The 22,750-nt window shown below is 45.6% G+C and overlaps 1 protein-coding gene across 1 annotated transcript; it reads right to left on the bottom strand.

Moving 5' to 3' along the window:
- Nucleotides 1-1,938: 1,938 nt before the first annotated feature.
- LOC308287923 (U5 small nuclear ribonucleoprotein TSSC4-like) lies at nt 1,939-21,662 on the bottom strand. Its single transcript, XM_080729257.1, has 7 exons — nt 21,463-21,662; nt 20,665-20,843; nt 19,546-19,694; nt 18,313-18,564; nt 9,174-9,278; nt 6,950-7,089; nt 1,939-4,854 (listed from the first exon to the last, which is right to left on the bottom strand). Exons 1-7 carry the CDS (start codon nt 21,641-21,643, stop codon nt 4,685-4,687), a joined length of 1,176 nt encoding a protein of 391 aa, XP_080585383.1. The 5' UTR covers nt 21,644-21,662; the 3' UTR covers nt 1,939-4,684.
- Between the last annotated feature and the right edge of the window lie 1,088 nt (nt 21,663-22,750).

The raw sequence follows: 22,750 nt of genomic DNA on the forward strand, positions 1-22,750 counted from the left end.
AGACTGACAGATAGATAATTACTATTTACTACTATTTTACTATTGTCGGCTTCAACCGTGGGAGGTGGCTTGGAGCGGGTCAAGCCTGCGATCATGGGTGGCTATCAGCTCCATCTGTCACTGGAGTCACTCCAAAGTTTTACTGTATTGTTTTGTACTGTACTGTATTGTATGTTTTGTATGTGTTGTATGTTTTGTATGGATAGCCTTGTATTACTTTTGTACAGCCTGCCCAGGGACTACAGATGAAAACTAGCCTATGGCTATCTCTGTCTCATTTACATAGAAGTGAAAACTGACATGTCGATTAATGTGTACTGTCCCTGTCAAATAAATACATAAATACATGAATGAATGAATGAATGAATGAATGAGTGAATGAAATAAAATAAAATAGATAAATAAAGAAATAATGAGTTGAGCCCTAGACATTGTTGGAATGAACCTGCAGGTCAAATTAAAAGGACTTGCCTTCAACACAACAGAGTGATAATTATGATAACGCCTGCTATGACCCAGCTTATACTGTCATGATCCAAGGGAAACGCAGTGCGCGATCCTGACATTCTGACAGATTTATCTTTGTTTGATCTGATCAAAGGTTCATGTTTTAGATATTAGAGAAAAGAAAAGATGAGTGTTAATGTTTTCATTTACTGCTTTCTATTGTTTTAGCGATTTTAGTATATTGATTTCAGTGGGTGGGGGCATGCGTACAAGTGTCTAAATACCGGTATGTGTTTTTAAACAAAATAAGTCGGCAATTTCTTTGTTACTATTTAAAGTAACACTACTAGCCTCCATAAGTCACATCTGACCATGAAAGATTGCGGTGCATCTTGGGAATGGGCTTATTGTGTCTAAAACAGGGTTGGGCAGCATTTATTTTCAGAGGGCCTTACTGACTTCGATAAATTAAGTGAAGGGCCACATTGTACAATTGAATTGAAACTTGAAACACATCCTGTAACACAGGGGTTCCCAAACTTTTTTCTCTCAGGGCACCCCATAAATATTGTTTTAATCCGAGGCACCCCTACATTATAATTTTCACTCCCAGCACCTTATATGTATAGCATATCGTCGTTGTCGGGTGGAAACCTTGTATGTCCAAAACCGTTCGTTTCATCTATAAAATGTACTAAACTAGTGAAAACTGCAGATCTACAAGCACGCGAGGCGTTGTGTGCTTGTAGATCGGCTGTTTTCACTAGTTTTGTGCGACAGTCTTGTATGATGAAGCAGGGCTTTGCTTACGATATACAAGGAGATATGAGGTTTCTGCCTGACAGTGACGATATTTTAGTGATTATGTTGCGAGGAAAACGTTGAGATAACAGCCATTTTGGTTAAAACTGACTGAAAATAACTTTGTACTTCAAGTTTATATACTAAATAATATTTTTTTCAATTGTCCAAATAAATTCCAAATATTATCAAATGATCTCGCGGCACCCCTGGACTGCCGTCACGGCACCCCAGGGTGCCCCGTCACCCACTTTGAAAACCCCTGCTGTACCACATAAGAATTATGTTAAAACTGCATGAATTAGATAATTTAGACATGCCAGACTATTTTACAGTGAGGTCCTTCCACAACAAGACAGCTGTACTGTACTGGTGTACTCTGGCCTACAATAAAAATATTATAGTTTATTAGTTTCATAAAAGAATCTGAGTCAATGCCATATCAACTTTTAAATTAGCCTATCCACAACTTTCCAACATCCCATCATGCATTGCACAGAAGTTGAGCGGCATTTCCGGCGCCGCAGCCCAGTGTGATCTACAAGCTCACAACGGTTGCATCTGCGACGCGACGTGAGCTTGTATGTCTGCTGTTATGTGGGCCCCCGGACAACAAGGACATTGTGTGATCCATGTTTTTGTTTAGAAATTAAAGCGTCACATTTCATTTTCTTGGACACAGGACTTTATTCTTCACTCCAATTATAAACTAAACAGGATTTTAACATTTTCATTACATTAACCTTTAAAAGGATGCGAGAAAAGGAAGCTAAATATGCCTTAATACATTATGCTTGCCCTCTGTAACTAAAATATTATTCAAAAATACCTTAAAACTTAAAGCAGGCATTGACACTAAGGCTTGCCCACCTGCCCCCGGCAGGTAAATAAAACTTTCGGGCAGGTGAAGTTGGCTTTCAGGTTGCCCGACAGGGCAAGTGCTCATTTGAGAGGGGACACAACCGTCTATAAACACAACACAACATATCTGTCTAAACATCTGAATGTGGCCAGTGTGCTCCGTCTTCTGGTCTGTGGAATGTAACAAGTGTGAAACCACAGACATATTCAATCATAGCTATGTAGGTATTTGTATTTGGAGGTATTGTGTGACTTTTTTTATCGCACAGCCCCAGAAAGTAAAGAAATAAGTTTTACATTGAACGGTAAATACAATCTTACCAATCATTTTACAATGGACAATTTACTTTTCGGGCAAGTGGGCATGACCTTTGGGCAAGTAGAACATGACCTGTACTTGCCCGACGGGCAAGTGCCTCTGAGAGCTTAGTGTCAACCCCTGCTTAAAGGGATATTCCACTTAAAAAAAAAGAAAAAAAAAACTTTTGGTAATGTTATCGTCTAATCAGGCTTTTATGAACACCCTTAACAGTTTTTAATTTGCTTGATTCAATATTTAGATATTTGATGTAAATGTTTCCAGGCCCAGGGCTCTCCCCACACACACACACACACACATTGTAACTTCAAACTCCATTTTAACCATGATAGATTCATTAAAAACGCACACTATTTCTGTCTATGTTCTATATGTTCCACACTTACCCCCACAAAAAAAAAGGTTCTATGTTCCCCACTCATCCAAAAATGCATGGGAAACATTAATTTCTAATGATTAATAACAACTCAAAACACACAATAATGGGGAGAAATTACGAATACTAGTGGGACAGGGGGCACTAGGGACATCTGGACACCATACTTTTGTTATGACTGGGCATCTGGACGAGAGGGCACCTGGACATCTGGGCAATATGGACATGTTGGCATTTGGACGAGTTGGCACTTAGAGGTGAAGACATCTGGGCACCTGGGGAACTGAGCACCTACATTAGGATTGCCCACATGTTGCCCCATGAGAGGGGAACATAGAACCTTTTTGGGGGGTAAGTGGGAACATAGAACCTTTTTGGGGGGTAAGTGGGGAACATAGAACCTTTGGGGGGTAAGTGGGGAACATATGGTGGACCCCGTCACACGCATACCCTCTATAGAAACTGCAGGTAAAGTAAAAGATGATAGATTATCATATAATATCTCAGGTGTTTTTTAATGTTTAACTTTAGTTACACAGGGCAATTACAATGTATTAAAGGCATATTTGGCTAAGAATCCTTTTAAAGACTATTACCAGAAAACCGCTATAAAAACACCTTCAGTAAACAAAGGGAAACATAGTATTTACATCGTTTAAATCACTTTTATCTCTCACCACAACCGTGGATATTCTACAGTATCAGCTCATTAAGTCAGTTTAAAATTAACATTGGTGAACTGACACGTTCATTATTTTACAGTGCATTCACCCATTCTCAACTGATATTGTGTCATGTTGGCTCACTGGAAACTCCCTGCTACACCAGTGGGGTCTCAAAGTGCCCTTGAGAGGGTTCCAAAATAGCCCCCTTTGGGTCAGTCCAAATGGAACCAAATGGACCCGGAAAAACCACCCGTATGGGTATTCCTAAAGTTTTCAGAATATCGTTTTTTCCCCCCCACAGACTCAAATAAGGAGACGTTATTATCGTCAACACCCTGGCAGGATCTAGAACACCAGCAGACAAACTACTACTGAACTCGACGTCCCAAACAGAGCGCTGAGGGGCCTTTCCACCAAGAGAACCTTGGTTCCAGAACCAGTGCCGGTTCAACTTTCTTGGAACATTGGTTTGTTCCACCAGATTGAACCAGAACCATTGTGGTCCAGTGGTTCACTGGAAAAACCAAGGATTTTGTGGTTCCGGTTCCGAACCAACTTTTACGGTTCAGAACCAACTCCGGTTCTCGGTGGAAAAGCTCACCTCTGGTTCATCCCGTAGGCGGGAGAAAGAACCGGAACTGGTTATTTGCCGGTGGAAAAGGCCCAAGAGGTCAGCCAACCAGCTGTTCTTAGAAGTTCCAAATGGGCTCAACGGGCTGAGAAGAAGGGGCGACCGCACCTTTACCTCGGCCGCCCCTCGGCTCTGGAAGAGCCTGCCCCTCTCTATTAGAAGTGCAAACTCCATTTGAGTCTTTTAAATCCCGGCTTAAAACACACTTTTATTCTTTAGCTTTTAGTCACACTTAAACTGACGTGGGATTTGCTTTGCCGTTTCTGATGTGTACGTTTTGTCTCCATTGTTTTTGTCTTTGTGGTTTTGTGATCCGTTTTGCAGCACTTTGGTCAATTTCGTGCTTTATAAATAAAGGTTGCTTTGATTTAATTTGATGCTGCAGGGTGTTCGCGAGGAGACCATTTGTGGGGGTCCTCTAGTGGCATCTTCCAATGTTAACAATATTGGGCAGAGCTCTTCTCGGAGCCCAGCCCCCCCCCTCCCCCCTCGTTTCATTGGTCGCCCTGCTCTGTCCTCTCGTTTCATTGGCCGCCCTGCTCTGTCCTCTCGTTTCATTGGCCGCCCTGCTCTCTCCTCTCGTTTCATTGGTCGTCCTGCTCGCCCCTCGTTCTCCTGTAGTTCTTACGGCTGTTGGACTTCCTGAAAGACACCAAGCCTCCGGGACTCACTTCCTCCTCCTCTTCCTCCTCCTTCATCATCACCACCTCACTTCCTGCCGGCTGCTTCCTCTTCCTGTTGCCGTCCTGGGATCCTTCAGGGAACATGAAAAAATCAAACCTCGGTTCGAAGTGAAGCGGTGAACTTTTATTCTATGTGTTCTAGAGCTATGAACTCTGTGATCTGTACATTCTTTATATTCTGAATGAATGAATGATTTTATCTGGAGGGCCGACTTGTCATGTGAAGCTTGACCAATCCTCAAAGTATCCAATCATCAGACCGGGACGGACACTACACACATATTCTGGACGTACAGGACAGATAAAACCTGTTCATTCTGGACTAAAATGACCATATATGGACATGGGACACACATTTTGTTTTTGATAAAACCTGTTCATTCTGGACTGAAATGACCATATATGGACATGGGACACACAAAGCTACTCCTCGGAAGCAGCTTTCACCGCTTCAAAAACACAGGAACAGCCGGGGATGAAAGGAAATGGAATTACAGCTGGCGCGATGTGGCGCCAGTTTGGAGCCCAAAGCGTCCACAGTGTGACCGTACCCCGAGCGTCATGACCGGTGCTCACTACTGGAAAAATCATTGACCATACATGAAGCTAGTTAGCATTTGTTTTTAGGTTTTTTAAGAAACCTTTTTTTTCCTTGACTGATTATATTGTTTTCTAGATAGATATTCATTTGCATGTGTTATATTGCTGTTGATGTACTGACATATTATCTTGTTTATTATAGTGATGTTTTTATCTGCTTATTGTAAGTCGCTTTGGATTAAAAGCATCTGCTAAATGCCTAAACTGTAATCTCACACAGGGGCGTCAATTGGGTATGGCAGGGGTATGCAGCTGCCATACCCTGGGTCCAGGGGGGTCCAGGGGTATGCAGCTGCCATACCCTGGGTCCAGGGGAGGGGAAATAAAAGTTACTTTTAAATATAAATCCATGAATGTCTCTTTGTCTATCTGTGCTGGTTATTATGTTGTTAAATTACAGTAAAATAACTACAAATGCAACATTTTACAAAATGGTCACTTTAACAGTTTGCCAGACGAAATAGAATGGTTGTTGGTAGATTAGCCGTAAAATTTCTATTATTATATTATGATCTGAACCGCATTCATTTTACCAGACATCCAGCGCTATATCACGTGGTCTTCATCCCCCAGGGCCATTACCATACCGCAGGGGTATTCAACTAAATTGTCCAGGGGGCCACATTGACAGAAACCCAAGGGGCCGGGGGCCGCACTAACGTGTGCACTAATGTGAGCACTAACCCTTGCTCAGATGTCCGGTATATTACGGTTTTAATATTAAGGGGCTCCCCGTGGCTTGGAAAGGGTTAACAAGGTATTATAATTATATTCTCCACACTTGTATTCTCCCCATCTTGACAGAATGGTATATTCCCAGGTTCCGCAGGTCAGCTGCACAGGTGCAATGCATTATTGTTAATTGTGGCACGCTTACTAACATGCCAAGTTTAGCTGCACTTGAACAACCGTTCCAGGCTGCCATATCCAGCCTAAGAAACCGTAGAAACCTGTGTAAAAAACTGACAAAACTATATATTTTTTTTTCAGACATTGTGAAAATAGCAGATCTACATGCTCGCACGCCTCGCAGAGCGCGAGGCGTTGTGAGCATGTAGATCTGCTATTTTCACGACAGAACCGTGTTATACAAAATGTAATGCCTCTTTTCCGTGAGGACTCCCATCTTTGCCATACCCTAGCTTTGGCTGAACTGACGCCATGGTGCTCATGTGTCTATAATAATAATCTTTATTGTCCCCAAAGGGAAATTTGTCTTCATAATCTGTTCAAACAAGAAACAACACAGCCAAAAAGACAACACAACATATCACATAGACAAGTCGTCAGTACCCCACTGTACACAGAAAATACCCTCTTAGCGACGGGGGCGATTGTTTAGCAGATTGTTAAGTGCAGCAATGGCTGAGGGGACAAAACTCCTTTTAAACCCAACTTTGTGCCACGCCAAGGTTCTGTATCTTCGCCCAGATGGCATTAGGTCAAAGTGGCGATGCAGAGGATGGTCAGTGTCACTAGTTATTGACAGTGCTAAGTGTGTGATGGCCTTATCGTTCATATCAGACAGTGTGGGTCTGGGAAGTTTTTCCCTTCCTCCTAAAATACCTGCAGCTCCAGGAGGTCTGATGGCCGGCCTTCCTTCCTCTTCCTCTTCCTCCTCATCCTGGTTGATCTTCCTCCCTCTCTCTTCCTCCTTCTCTCTGACCTTCTGTTGACCTCCTTCCAGCTGTCTGCCCCGCCCCGGCCTGGACACCATGGAGAGGATTACAAAACGTTGAAGACCCACCAGAAAAATGTGTTTATGCCAGTTTCTCAACCACTGGTCCTGGGAACCTTTGGTGTGCCCCTGAGAAGGGTCAAGTGTGCCCCTTGAAACTGCTTGAAAGCCTGTATTGTATTTATCATTTTAAAAATGATTTAAACTAGTGAAAACAGCCAATCTACAAGCACACAACGCCTCGCGGTGCGAGGCGTTGTGTGCTTGTAGATTGGCTGTTTTCACTACTGTTGTGTGACAGCCTTGTGTGATGAAGCAGGGCTTTACTCTGCGAAGAAACGTACACATTTGACATTTGGAGATGCAAGGTTTCTTCCTGACAGTGAGGATATTTACACCCCCGTATTATGTTGGTGTGACCATGGATTCTTGGGACATGAAAAGTTGTGCCCATGCAGAAAAAAAGGTTGAGAAACACGAGCGTAATCAGCCAACAAATGGTGCAGATTATGCAGTGGTCATGTGTTTTCAAAAAAGGCAGCATGAAGCTGGCTGCACACTGCACTGCGTGTTTTCGTTGCGTTTTGGAAATCCGAAATCCTCGAAAGCATTTTTCAGGCCAAGAAGAGAAAGAGGCGAGAGAGGGAGAGCAAAGGACCCAGTGGTGACAGTTGCGAAAATCGGAAAAAAATCAACCCTGGTCCTAAAATAAATACGAACCGGGCAGCAGTGTGCAAACGTGATTGACATAACGTGAGGTCGATTTGTTTTATTCACGCGCTCTAAAATTTCCCCCCGATATTCGGCCCGAAAAACTCAGCAGTATGCAAAGACCTTTATTGCATATTTCCGCCCGCATAGCGCATATTTGTGTCCAGCTCAGCTGATGCCATTTAGCAGTTGATGGCCACTTAATGCATCAAAGGAAGGCAATTATGTGTCTGCACTGTAAACTGGCTGCTGTTTTCAAGCAGACTGGTTGGTTCAGCGGACCCTGATGAAGGCCACTAGTGGCCGAAACGTGTTTTTTTTTAATCTTTGCTGCCATGAGCTAAAATAAAATTGTTTGCTATAGAGGGTATGCACGTCCACTGGGACCCGCCCCCCTAATCTAGACTGAGTGGCAAAACATTGAGCAGCTTGGAGCGTTGGAGTTTGGAAGCCCTCGTTGCAAATCACTCAACGGCCCTGCATACCACCTGTTTCTAATTTGCACATAATGCAGGAGGCAGCAGGATGTTGTGTTGTTGAAAAAGAGCGCTTCCAAACTCTGACACTGAAAAAATTAAAACCTGCACAGAATGTCTTGACAGAAAGTAGCTCATAACATGCCTATGGTGGATTTTTATGAAACAAAAACTTTGCAGATAGAAAGAGGATAATTCAAGCTTTCAGTACAGCCGCAATGTTGTTGAGTTTAACTTTTAGTTTAATACAATCAGAAAGGACTTTTCTGTTTGGATGTTTGGGCTGTCAATGGCAGAAATTAGTGTTTTGCCACTCAGTAGGCGTTCCCACATAACTTCCAGCAACAGTGATGTCACACGCATACCCTCTATTTTGAACTGAACAGAGCTGCCTTGGATCTTTTTCTTGGTTCCCCATCTCACCCCCGCACGGCCTTTTGACACCATGGAATGGAACTAGAATTGTTGTTTTCCTGTTCTTAACTTTTGTTTAAACTTTAAGGAGTGCATTTTCTCCTTGTGTGACACTCACCACATGATTTAAGAATCCCAGGGCTAAATTATGAGTACCATAACCAATAATAATTATAACTTTATAATGTTTATAACTTGATAAATACCTTTTAGTATTGTTCCTGTAAAAAAACGACCCCCCCCCCCCCCACACACACACACACACACACACTTTTATTTATTTATTTATATAAAATATTAATATTCGAATATATTCGATATTCAGGCCAATTTCCAAGACCAATATTCAAATTTAATTTCTGAGGAATATTGGCAGCTCTACTGCATAAAATGTAAAAAATAAATAACTTTAGTGAAATCACTGACCCTTACCTTAACCTTTTTTCTTATAGTTGTGATTATAAGATAAAATAAGATAAGATAAGAGGATTAACAGATCTGTAGACCCTACCTGGAGAAGAGGATCTTGTGCGAGGAGCTCCTGCTCTGTGATTGGTCAGAGTTGTGACCCTGGTTGAAGGCTGGGACGAAGGCCTCATCCTCCTCTTCCTCCTTCCTGTCAGTATGAAGACATTTTACATGACCTTTAATTCCTCTCAAATAATCCAGATTAACCATTTAATTGACCCTTTGTCAGTCTTCTGATTGGTCCCTGACTGGCCAACCAGAAAAATCGTTCTCTTTTGCTACTGGGGGCGGAGTTATGCAGTGGGACAAAGTCCACATTCTACCATTAATATTAATGGCGAGAGTGTAGTTTTAAATTGATATTTATTTATATTTTTAATTGTTTTGCTTTGTAATGATAAATAGGAACATGTTGGAACTAAATGGAGTGAATACACAGTGAATATTTGTTGAAATGATCAAATAAATCACTATATGGATTACTAGTCTTGCATAGACGTCTCCTGCTAGACACTGCGTTGTGCGGTGATGCGTTGTACGGCCACGATGCGGTACGGCGCGGCGCGGTCATAGCGATTTCAATGAGTATAATGAATAAGCTTCAACAAAATAGTTCACATGAACCTTATCAATGTAACCAGGGACGTTGCATTTTCAATATTGAGCTGGGTGCTCGTTTTTGACCCCGCCCCTTTTTAAGTAGGTATTTGTACTTTACTTGAGTATTTCCAATGTCCAATACTTTTACTTCTACTCCACTACATCTCGGATCCAAATATTGTACTTTTACTCCACTACATTTATTTGAAAACTTTAGTTACTAGTTACTTTTCGGATATAAGTTATAATATTTTAAAACACACATTAACCACTTTAGCCATTATACCTATAGGTTGTTTGAAAATAGCCGATCTACAAGCTCCAAACGCATCATATCACAACGCCTTGTGAGCTTGTAGATCTGCTATTTTCCAAAAAATTGTACTTTTACTTTTGGTACTTTAAGTACATTTTTATGCCAATACTTTCGTACTTTTACTCAAGTTCATTTTGAATTGAAGTACATCTACATTGCAGTATTGATACTTTTACTTAATAAGTAAAGCATGTGAGTCCACTGGTCTTTGCCATCTCCAGGCAAACGTCACAATGCAGTGTCAGCCTGGCTTCATCAAAGTCGTCTCCATAGAATTGCACCATGCGTTTGCGGGCGCTGTTTCCGACAACACAATCCTCCACATGTGTGATGACCATTTCCACACGTGAGAAAAACTTTAGCATGATTCTCAAAGCAAAAAAACGTGCTAAAAGTGTCTAGCTGCATACGCAGGCCACGGGCTGAGTGCAATGTAGTTGGAAGCAATGGACTGCAGCGATGCCGTTTTAGTGGTCCAGCGTGTGGGGCACAGGGGTCGCAGAGACGCGTCTTGGTAGGCTACAGTATAACAGAGCTACATCATACAGCCAGGATGTGGGCGGTCTTTGACGCTGTGTTAGCCCTATACAAAGCCAACGTGTGATATCGGCCGAGTGCCAGGAATGCAGTTTGGCCAGTTTGGGAAAACTTGTGAATGAGTGCTAGGAATTGTCAGCGAAAAATCAATGGGCTCTCATAACTGTACGCTCAAGCTCCCAGGCGCCCCCTATGATTCCGCCTCTGAATGTAACTAAGAGATTCGATTGGGTACATATATTTTAAATGGGCAGAATTACAATTAAAATACATTTTATGTTGAGGGTGAGATTATAGTTCCACTTCCTGGTCATTGGTTGTGAGTCACCCAAGATGCACTGCGCTCTCTGTCTTCTCTGTCCTCTGCTTGTTTCAGAGGATTAAACTAATTAAAACATGTATTTTTGGGGGAAAATCCCTGTTTTGCAATGTAACTACTGTACTTTTTAGTTCCTTTTTTATTAATATCACGTAGATGTTTTTCTTTTGGTACTTTAAATAGCAATAATGATGCTATGAACAATCGTTGTTTTCCCATTCATTTCCCATTATCTGTGGCTTTGTTGTCCCACTTAGAAACAGAGCAACATGGGGTGGGACTTGACAAAGAGTGGGTTGATACATGGTGAAAAAAGAAAATGGGTTACAAAAATCATACATAGCTAAAATATAATAATGGTTCGATTGGTTCAGTTCTAGAGTTGCCACAGATGTGTTCCAGATGTAACAGTGTGTGTTGTGTAATGCGTACCCCTCCCTCCTTGTGTTCCAGATGTAACAGTGTGTGTTGTGTGTTCCAGATGTAACAGTGTGTAATGCGTACCCCTCCCTCCTGTGTTCCAGATGTAACAGAGTGTAATGCGTACCCCTCCCTCCTGTGTTCCAGATGTAACAGTGTGTAATGCGTACCCCTCCCTCCTTGTGTTCCAGATGTAACAGTGTGTAATGCGTACCCCTCCTTGTGTTCCAGATGTAACAGTGTGTAATGCGTACCCCTCCCTCCTGTGTTCCAGATGTAACAGTGTGTAATGCGTACCCCTCCTGTGTTCCAGATGTAACAGTGTGTAATGCGTACCCCTCCCTCCTGTGTTCCAGATGTAACAGTGTGTAATGCGTACCCCTCCCTCCTGTGTTCCAGATGTAACAGTGTGTAATGCGTACCCCTCCCTCCTGTGTTCCAGATGTAACAGTGTGTAATGCGTACCCCTCCCTCCTGTGTTCCAGATGTAACAGAGTGTAATGCGTACCCCTCCCTCCTGTGTTCCAGATGTAACAGTGTGTAATGCGTACCCCTCCCTCCTGTGTTCCAGATATAACAGAGTGTAATGCGTACCCCTCCCTCCTGTGTTCCAGATGTAACAGTGTGTAATGCGTACCCCTCCCCCCTGTGTTCCAGATGTAACAGTGTGTAATGCGTACCCCTCCCTCCTGTGTTCCAGATGTAACAGAGTGTAATGCGTACCCCTCCCTCCTGTGTTCCAGATGTAACAGTGTGTAATGCGTACCCCTCCCTCCTGTGTTCCAGATGTAACAGTGTGTAATGCGTACCCCTCCCTCCTGTGTTCCAGATGTAACAGAGTGTAATGCGTACCCCTCCCTCCTGTGTTCCAGATGTAACAGTGTGTAATGCGTACCCCTCCTTGTGTTCCAGATGTAACAGTGTGTAATGCGTACCCCTCCTTGTGTTCCAGATGTAACAGTGTGTAATGCGTACCCCTCCCTCCTGTGTTCCAGATGTAACAGTGTGTAATGCGTACCCCTCCTGTGTTCCAGATGTAACAGTGTGTAATGCGTACCCCTCCTTGTGTTCCAGATGTAACAGTGTGTAATGCGTACCCCTCCCTCCTTGTGTTCCAGATGTAACAGTGTGTAATGCGTACCCCTCCCTCCTTGTGTTCCAGATGTAACAGTGTGTAATGCGTACCCCTCCCTCCTGTGTTCCAGATGTAACAGAGTGTAATGCGTACCCCTCCCTCCTGTGTTCCAGATGTAACAGAGTGTAATGCGTACCCCTCCCTCCTGTGTTCCAGATGTAACAGAGTGTAATGCGTACCCCTCCCTCCTGTGTTCCAGATGTAACAGAGTGTAATGCGTACCCCTCCCTCCTGTGTTCCAGATGTAACAGTGTGTAATGCGTACCCCTCCCTCCTGTGTTCCAGATGTAACAGAGTGTAATGCGTACCCCTCCCTCCTGTGTTCCAGATGTAACAGAGTGTAATGCGTACCCCTCCCTCCTGTGTTCCAGATGTAACAGAGTGTAATGCGTACCCCTCCCTCCTTGTGTTGCAGATGTAACAGAGTGTAATGCGTACCCCTCCCTCCTGTGTTCCAGATGTAACAGTGTGTAATGCGTACCCCTCCTGTGTTCCAGATGTAACAGTGTGTAATGCGTACCCCTCCCTCCTTGTGTTCCAGATGTAACAGTGTGTAATGCGTACCCCTCCCTCCTGTGTTCCAGATGTAACAGTGTGTAATGCGTACCCCTCCCTCCTTGTGTTCCAGATGTAACAGTGTGTAATGCGTACCCCTCCCTCCTGTGTTCCAGATGTAACAGAGTGTAATGCGTACCCCTCCCTCCTGTGTTCCAGATGTAACAGTGTGTAATGCGTACCCCTCCCTCCTGTGTTCCAGATGTAACAGTGTGTAATGCGTACCCCTCCCTCCTGTGTTCCAGATGTAACAGAGTGTAATGCGTACCCCTCCCTCCTGTGTTCCAGATGTAACAGTGTGTAATGCGTACCCCTCCTTGTGTTCCAGATGTAACAGAGTGTAATGCGTACCCCTCCCTCCTTGTGTTCCAGATGTAACAGTGTGTAATGCGTACCCCTCCTTGTGTTCCAGATGTAACAGTGTGTAATGCGTACCCCTCCCTCCTTGTGTTCCAGATGTAACAGTGTGTAATGCGTACCCCTCCCTCCTTGTGTTCCAGATGTAACAGTGTGTAATGCGTACCCCTCCCTCCTGTGTTCCAGATGTAACAGAGTGTAATGCGTACCCCTCCCTCCTGTGTTCCAGATGTAACAGAGTGTAATGCGTACCCCTCCCTCCTGTGTTCCAGATGTAACAGAGTGTAATGCGTACCCCTCCCTCCTGTGTTCCAGATGTAACAGAGTGTAATGCGTACCCCTCCCTCCTGTGTTCCAGATGTAACAGTGTGTAATGCGTACCCCTCCCTCCTGTGTTCCAGATGTAACAGAGTGTAATGCGTACCCCTCCCTCCTGTGTTCCAGATGTAACAGAGTGTAATGCGTACCCCTCCCTCCTGTGTTCCAGATGTAACAGTGTGTAATGCGTACCCCTCCCTCCTGTGTTCCAGATGTAACAGTGTGTAATGCGTACCCCTCCTGTGTTCCAGATGTAACAGTGTGTAATGCGTACCCCTCCCTCCTGTGTTCCAGATGTAACAGTGTGTAATGCGTACCCCTCCTGTGTTCCAGATGTAACAGTGTGTAATGCGTACCCCTCCCTCCTGTGTTCCAGATGTAACAGTGTGTAATGCATACCCCTCCTGTGTTCCAGATGTAACAGAGTGTAATGCGTACCCCTCCTTGTGTTCCAGATGTAACAGTGTGTAATGCGTACCCCTCCCTCCTGTGTTCCAGATGTAACAGAGTGTAATGCGTACCCCTCCCTCCTGTGTTCCAGATGTAACAGTGTGTAATGCGTACCCCTCCCTCCTGTGTTCCAGATGTAACAGTGTGTAATGCGTACCCCTCCCTCCTGTGTTCCAGATGTAACAGTGTGTAATGCGTACCCCTCCTTGTGTTCCAGATGTAACAGTGTGTAATGCGTACCCCTCCCTCCTGTGTTCCAGATGTAACAGTGTGTAATGCGTACCCCTCCTTGTGTTCCAGATGTAACAGTGTGTAATGCGTACCCCTCCCTCCTGTGTTCCAGATGTAACAGTGTGTAATGCGTACCCCTCCCTCCTGTGTTCCAGATGTAACAGTGTGTAATGCGTACCCCTCCTGTGTTCCAGATGTAACAGTGTGTAATGCGTACCCCTCCCTCCTGTGTTCCAGATGTAACAGTGTGTAATGCGTACCCCTCCTTGTGTTCCAGATGTAACAGTGTGTAATGCGTACCCCTCCCTCCTGTGTTCCAGATGTAACAGTGTGTAATGCGTACCCCTCCCTCCTGTGTTCCAGATGTAACAGAGTGTAATGCGTACCCCTCCCTCCTGTGTTCCAGATGTAACAGTGTGTAATGCGTACCCCTCCCTCCTGTGTTCCAGATGTAACAGAGTGTAATGCGTACCCCTCCCTCCTGTGTTCCAGATGTAACAGTGTGTAATGCGTACCCCTCCCTCCTGTGTTCCAGATGTAACAGTGTGTAATGCGTACCCCTCCCTCCTGTGTTCCAGATGTAACAGTGTGTAATGCGTACCCCTCCCTCCTGTGTTCCAGATGTAACAGTGTGTAATGCGTACCCCTCCCTCCTGTGTTCCAGATGTAACAGTGTGTAATGCGTACCCCTCCTTGTGTTCCAGATGTAACAGTGTGTAATGCGTACCCCTCCCTCCTGTGTTCCAGATGTAACAGTGTGTAATGCGTACCCCTCCCTCCTGTGTTCCAGATGTAACAGTGTGTAATGCGTACCCCTCCCTCCTTGTGTTCCAGATATAACAGTGTGTAATGCGTACCCCTCCCTCCTTGTGTTCCAGATATAACAGAGTGTAATGCGTACCCCTCCCTCCTTGTGTTCCAGATGTAACAGAGTGTAATGCGTACCCCTCCCTCCTGTGTTCCAGATGTAACAGTGTGTAATGCGTACCCCTCCCTCCTGTGTTCCAGATGTAACAGTGTGTAATGCGTACCCCTCCCTCCTGTGTTCCAGATGTAACAGTGTGTAATGCGTACCCCTCCTTGTGTTCCAGATGTAACAGTGTGTAATGCGTACCCCTCCTTGTGTTCCAGATGTAACAGTGTGTAATGCGTACCCCTCCCTCCTTGTGTTCCAGATGTAACAGTGTGTAATGCGTACCCCTCCCTCCTTGTGTTCCAGATATAACAGTGTGTAATGCGTACCCCTCCCTCCTGTGTTCCAGATGTAACAGTGTGTAATGCGTACCCCTCCCTCCTGTGTTCCAGATGTAACAGTGTGTAATGCGTACCCCTCCCTCCTGTGTTCCAGATGTAACAGTGTGTAATGCGTACCCCTCCCTGTGTTCCAGATGTAACAGAGTGTAATGCGTACCCCTCCCTCCTGTGTTCCAGATGTAACAGTGTGTAATGCGTACCCCTCCCTGTGTTCCAGATGTAACAGAGTGTAATGCGTACCCCTCCCTCCTGTGTTCCAGATGTAACAGTGTGTAATGCGTACCCCTCCCTGTGTTCCAGATGTAACAGAGTGTAATGCGTACCCCTCCCTCCTGTGTTCCAGATGTAACAGTGTGTAATGCGTACCCCTCCCTCCTGTGTTCCAGATGTAACAGTGTGTAATGCGTACCCCTCCCTCCTGTGTTCCAGATGTAACAGTGTGTAATGCGTACCCCTCCTGTGTTCCAGATGTAACAGTGTGTAATGCGTACCCCTCCCTCCTTGTGTTCCAGATGTAACAGTGTGTAATGCGTACCCCTCCCTCCTTGTGTTCCAGATGTAACAGTGTGTAATGCGTACCCCTCCCTCCTGTGTTCCAGATGTAACAGTGTGTAATGTGTACCCCTCCCTCCTGTGTTCCAGATGTAACAGAGTGTAATGCGTACCCCTCCCTCCTTGTGTTCCAGATGTAACAGTGTAATGCGTACCCCTCCCTCCTTGTGTTCCAGATGTAACAGTGTGTAATGCGTACCCCTCCCTCCTGTGTTCCAGATGTAACAGTGTGTAATGCGTACCCCTCCCTCCTGTGTTCCAGATGTAACAGAGTGTAATGCGTACCCCTCCTTGTGTTCCAGATGTAACAGTGTGTAATGCGTACCCCTCCTTGTGTTCCAGATGTAACAGTGTGTAATGCGTACCCCTCCTTGTGTTCCAGATGTAACAGTGTGTAATGCGTACCCCTCCTTGTGTTCCAGATGTAACAGTGTGTAATGCGTACCCCTCCTTGTGTTCCAGATGTAACAGTGTGTAATGCGTACCCCTCCCTCCTGTGTTCCAGATGTAACAGAGTGTAATGCGTACCCCTCCCTCCTGTGTTCCAGATGTAACAGTGTGTAATGTGTACCCCTCCCTCCTGTGTTCCAGATGTAACAGTGTGTAATGCGTACCCCTCCTTGTGTTCCAGATGTAACAGTGTGTAATGCGTACCCCTCCCTCCTGTGTTCCAGATGTAACAGTGTGTAATGCGTACCCCTCCCTCCTTGTGTTCCAGATGTAACAGTGTGTAATGCGTACCCCTCCCTCCTTGTGTTCCAGATGTAACAGTGTGTAATGCGTACCCCTCCTTGTGTTCCAGATGTAACAGTGTGTAATGCGTACCCCTCCCTCCTGTGTTCCAGATGTAACAGTGTGTAATGCGTACCCCTCCCTCCTGTGTTCCAGATGTAACAGTGTGTAATGCGTACCCCTCCCTCCTTGTGTTCCAGATGTAACAGTGTGTAATGCGTACCCCTCCCTCCTTGTGTTCCAGATGTAACAGTGTGTAATGCGTACCCCTCCCTCCTTGTGTTCCAGATGTAACAGTGTGTAATGCGTACCCCTCCCTCCTGTGTTCCAGATGTAACAGTGTGTAATGCGTACCCCTCCCTCCTGTGTTCCAGATGTAACAGAGTGTAATGCGTACCCCTCCCTCCTGTGTTCCAGATGTAACAGTGTGTAATGCGTACCCCTCCCTCCTGTGTTCCAGATGTAACAGTGTGTAATGCGTACCCCTCCCTCCTGTGTTCCAGATGTAACAGTGTGTAATGCGTACCCCTCCTTGTGTTCCAGATGTAACAGTGTGTAATGCGTACCCCTCCCTCCTGTGTTCCAGATGTAACAGTGTGTAATGCGTACCCCTCCCTCCTGTGTTCCAGATGTAACAGAGTGTAATGCGTACCCCTCCCTCCTGTGTTCCAGATGTAACAGAGTGTAATGCGTACCCCTCCCTCCTGTGTTCCAGATGTAACAGTGTGTAATGCGTACCCCTCCCTCCTGTGTTCCAGATGTAACAGTGTGTAATGCGTACCCCTCCTTGTGTTCCAGATGTAACAGTGTGTAATGCGTACCCCTCCTTGTGTTCCAGATGTAACAGTGTGTAATGCGTACCCCTCCCTCCTGTGTTCCAGATGTAACAGTGTGTAATGCGTACCCCTCCCTCCTGTGTTCCAGATGTAACAGTGTGTAATGCGTACCCCTCCTTGTGTTCCAGATGTAACAGTGTGTAATGCGTACCCCTCCTTGTGTTCCAGATGTAACAGAGTGTAATGCGTACCCCTCCTTGTGTTCCAGATGTAACAGTGTGTAATGCGTACCCCTCCCTCCTGTGTTCCAGATGTAACAGTGTGTAATGCGTACCCCTCCCTCCTGTGTTCCAGATGTAACAGTGTGTAATGCGTACCCCTCCTTGTGTTCCAGATGTAACAGTGTGTAATGCGTACCCCTCCCTCCTTGTGTTCCAGATGTAACAGTGTGTAATGCGTACCCCTCCCTCCTGTGTTCCAGATGTAACAGTGTGTAATGCGTACCCCTCCTTGTGTTCCAGATGTAACAGTGTGTAATGCGTACCCCTCCCTCCTGTGTTCCAGATGTAACAGTGTGTAATGCGTACCCCTCCCTCCTGTGTTCCAGATGTAACAGAGTGTAATGCGTACCCCTCCCTCCTGCGTTGCAGGTCAGCCAGGTACTGGTGGGCCGCGGCTCGGTTCTCTGCATCGCTGCTGTCTGGAACGTCCTCCAGGCTGTAGCAGGTCCACCTCTCTGGGTGCAGCAGGTAGTCAGGGACCCCCCCTCCTCTCCTGCTCACACTGGACTCAGGGACCCCCCCTCCTCTCCTGCTCACACTGGAGTCTCTGCCGTGGAGGTCGGGGACCCCCCCTCCTCTCCTGACCCTGGACACCGGGCCACTGGAGCAGGGACGTGCAGAGAATGTTAGAGAGGCAGGGGCTGGGATTTCTAAAAGGGCCTTTTGGTGGAAACGTAGAAAATAGCAGACCTCCAAGCTCACAATGTGTTTGTTTGATTGATTGATTGAAGACTTTATTAGAAGTTTGCATAGAAAAAGGTACAGTTTCATGATGGAACAGTTCACCGGTACAAGGTCAACTAAAAGGAGATCCTAGAAAAGACTAAGCTTATTTCCATAGGAAACCATTGAAGTATCTCATATAACATTGAATGACAGACGGATAGAACACAGTACTATGCAGTAGATATAGTAAAAACAAAAGTAAATAAAAATAAAATGAACAGTGCAAACAATATATACAGTAGGTAAACACAAAGGAGGGTCAGGGGAGGCTGGGCTATGAATCCCGCTGCGACACATTGTGAGCTTGGAAGTCTGCTATTTTCGGTGTGTGATCCCACACTGAACTAAAGCATAATCTAGCCAATACTGGAGATGTGGCTTAACGGCATGGATTTCTACACAGAGAGGGCAATTCTTTCAACATAAAGATGCTGCATTCAAGTTCAGGAGAGTTTGGACAAGGCGATTCTCTTGAATGCTGCCTTCAGGTATGGCATGGAAAGAGGGGGCATTTGCATTTTCTTTCACCATAGTGAAAACTGCATTCTCTGGAGAGGGCACTTTCTGAGCCTTGTGCACAAGTAGACCATGTATGTCCTTGTATGGCCTACATGTGCGCCAGCAGAGCGCCATGAGGTGCGCTCACCACTGACATCACCAGGAATGCTGGTCCCTCATTGGCTGTTAATGATGACGCTGCCAGAAATGCTGGTCCCTGATTGGGCTACAGGCTTAAACACACACAGACACCGACATAACTACATATGCAGCCGAACGCAGCACTGGCGCTTTCTGCTGGCGCAAGTAAGAACTAACGTGAAGTTGGAATTAAATTAGAAAAATAAACAATACTAACCTTCCAAGGCTGTCCGTTGTGGCCCCTCCCCCTCCCCCGCGGGGTCTGTTCCCATCGGAGGGGAGGGGGGGCGGGGGGGCGGGGCGAGCGAACACGCCGTCTGTCACGTTGTCGCGTCCCAGCGCCGAGGCGGCCATCTTGTCCTGACCCTAGGGAGGGGAGGGACCGTGAGCCGTGTTATCGTTTGTCGTGATAAAGAAAAACACTCGCGATAATCGTACTGTGGAGATTTAATGTATCGTGATATCGTCCTCCGTCAAGCACTGGGATCAATTCACCTTTTATTTGCAGAGCTGCATATCCGGTACGATTTAAAGTTAAACCCTCTAGCTCTATTGGTAAAACGTACCGTACTTACAATAAACGTACTTGATACAGTCTTTTCTTCACGCTCTACCAAGGGTGCGTTCAGAAATGCACACTCAACGCACTGGTGTGCCATGTTGTCGTTCGTTTATTCGGTGCACTTGGTGCGTTGTCGTTCGGAAATCCAGTGCGCGGCGCACCGGGTGTGCTGAGTGGACGCACTGAACGACCCTACTCAGAAGATGGGGTTTGGCGGTGCAGTGTTTCGATTGGTTGGTTTTCATGGCCATGTCTCGAGCGCTTCTCAGTTGTGAACAATGGAGGAAATGAAGGCAAAATGCAGCATTTGCAGCTTAATTGGTAGTTTGGGATTGATAGTTTCACACGCGTCAACGCGTAAACTAACAGCAGGTATGCCAATGTTAGGAATTACATCTCCTTTCACTAGCAACGTTACGTTAGCATACTCAGCAACTGCTGCTTTTCAGAAAGTTTTCCTTCAGAGTTCAGAGTGAAAAAGCACACAGCTGCCTGTTAAAACTGGTCGTTGGTAAATAAGCCACACTACACTGAGCACACACCCGGTGCGCGTTTCCGAACGCACCCCAAATGTCTTTGCCAAAAAATAGCAGATCTACAAGCTCACAACGCTCGCGACACGTTGTGAGCTTGTAGATCTGCACATTTTTGCCAAATGTTCCGCCCCAGGATAGTGGATGTTGGGGATATTTTAATTATCGTGATAATATCGTAAATCGCGATATTTTTTTTGGTCACAATAATCGTGATATGACATTTTCATATCGTCCCTACCTGTCCCATGGTGGAGGCGGCCATCTTGGGGCAGGCGGCCATCTTGGGGCAGGCAGCCATCTTGGCGGCGCTGTCCAGGCTGTCGAAGATGCTGCGGCTGCGGCTGGAGAAGCTTGTACTTCCTCCCCTCAGACTGAAGGAGGCGCTGTGACGCTCTGGAGCCGAGGACAGCAGTCTCCCTGCAGAGGAGATGATGTCACAACGATGGAATAGTAGAGACTTTAAAAGAGGACTTTGTCACTTTTCTAACCTATGTTCATATAACAGGTCCTCACTAATGTACATTATAAAATAGCATCATTATTTTATACTCGGTCCAAGTCTCTTAGGAGAGCTGTGGGAAGTTCAGAAACCCATGGTCTTGTGACATCATCATTTGACAAACAAATACATTAATCAATATTTTTGAATATATATATATTATCGTGAGAACGGGATTCCCCATCGATGATGTCACAAGACTATGGGAAACTGACCTGCCCACAACCCTCCTCTGAGTGTGTACGTTTTTTTCACAAGGCAAAGCCCTGCTTCATCATACAAGGCCTGCTTCATCATACAAGGCCTGCTTCATCATACAAGGCCGTCACACAATGGTATTGAAAACAGCAGCTGCCTACAAGCACACAACGCGATGCTGCTTTTTTCAAAAGGGGAAAATGAATGGGGTCCAATGGAGAACAATTCTTTTGCGATCGGCCGGGGGAGAAAACAGCGCAACTAGCGGCCAATCATAGGCAGTTTTAGTTCTGTATTGGAATCATTTTAAATCGGCAGAACTATGCCGCTGTACCGTACCTGTAGCCCCGCCCCCACCGCCTCCATCATCTTCGTCGTCTGATGAAGACAGGGTTTTCACTTCCGGGTCAAAGGGCACGCTGCTCAGCTCCTCCTCCTCCGAGTCGGAGTCGCTCAGTGTGATGTCATGGCGCAGGGTGATGACATCACGGTTGGACAGGCGGTCTGGCTGCTCGCTCATGATGGGGCCCTCTAGTGGTCGGGAGGCTGAAGGACAACACAGTCACACAACATTCTCTTCAATCCCACAAAGATCATTTTCTTCGCTCAAAGGAGCTATAGTCAACTTTTTCTTGAAAAACAGATTTCATGATTTCATGATTGTTCCTTATCATACAAGCAAAGTCTTGTTTTTGCCAGACCCATGAAATGGGTAGGCCTACATAAGCAAATGTCGGTCTGTCCGGGTTTTCTATATAAAGGGTATATATGATGATGACATGATGATGACATGCCTACAAAAGGCATGATGTCATAAATGATGATGACAGACAGGGGGTTGGCAGAACCGGGGTCTGGCACATCCACTAAGGAATATTTCCTTAAGTTGAATGATTCAGATCTGGTAAACAAGCCTGTTACTAAGGAATTTAAAAGAGTCCTTCAGACTACAGGGGGGGGGACTGTGTCTCTGGCAGTGCTGAGGAAGGTGGGACAGACAGCCTATAAATGTACCATTAAATTTATAGGCCCAGAGGGTTGGCAGAACCGGGGTCTGGCACAACCAGGTTGACCTGGTCTAGTTTTTTTTGGCGGGGGGGGGGGGGGGGGGGGGGCAAAGATACATGAATGTACTTTGTCTATCTGTGCTGGTTATTATGTTGTTAAATTACAGAAAAATAACTACAAATGCTAAATTTAACAAAATGGTCACTTTAACTAATTCTCCACACTTTTATTCTCCCCATCTTGACAGAATGGTATATTCCCAGGTTCTGCAGGTCAGCTGCACAAGTGCAATGCATTATTGTTAATTGTGGCACGTTTACTAACATGCCAAGTTTAGCTGCACTTGAACAACCGTTCCAGGCTGCCATATCCAGCCCAAGAAACCCTAGAAACCTGTGTAAAAAAACTGTCACAACACCTGGCAGCGCTCACAAGGCGTCTGCTATTTTCACAATAGAACCGTGTTATAGAAAATGTAATGCCTCTTTTCCATGAGGACTGCCATCTCTGCCATACCCTAGCTTTTGCTGAACTGACGCCACTGTCAGCACTGACTGCCAAGTGCCAACTGTGCCAAGCGATCCCAGACTGGCTAACATGGTATGTGAATTGTGAAATA

The sequence above is a fragment of the Nannobrachium achirus genome, assembly GCF_963921795.1.
Source record: "Nannobrachium achirus genome assembly, chromosome: 7".
Lineage (NCBI taxonomy): Eukaryota > Metazoa > Chordata > Actinopteri > Myctophiformes > Myctophidae > Nannobrachium > Nannobrachium achirus.

Excerpts from the sequence above, each read along its gene's own strand:
- LOC308287923 (XM_080729257.1), bottom strand. The coding sequence starts at position 21,643 with ATGAGCGAGCAGCCAGACCGCCTGTCCAACCGTGATGTCATCACCCTG. Across the intron at positions 20,844-21,462 it reads CGGTGGGGGCGGGGCTACAG|GGAGACTGCTGTCCTCGGCT; the intron begins GTACGGTACAGC and ends TCTCCTCTGCAG. Across the intron at positions 18,565-19,545 it reads ACAACGGACAGCCTTGGAAG|TGGCCCGGTGTCCAGGGTCA; the intron begins GTTAGTATTGTT and ends TCCCTGCTCCAG.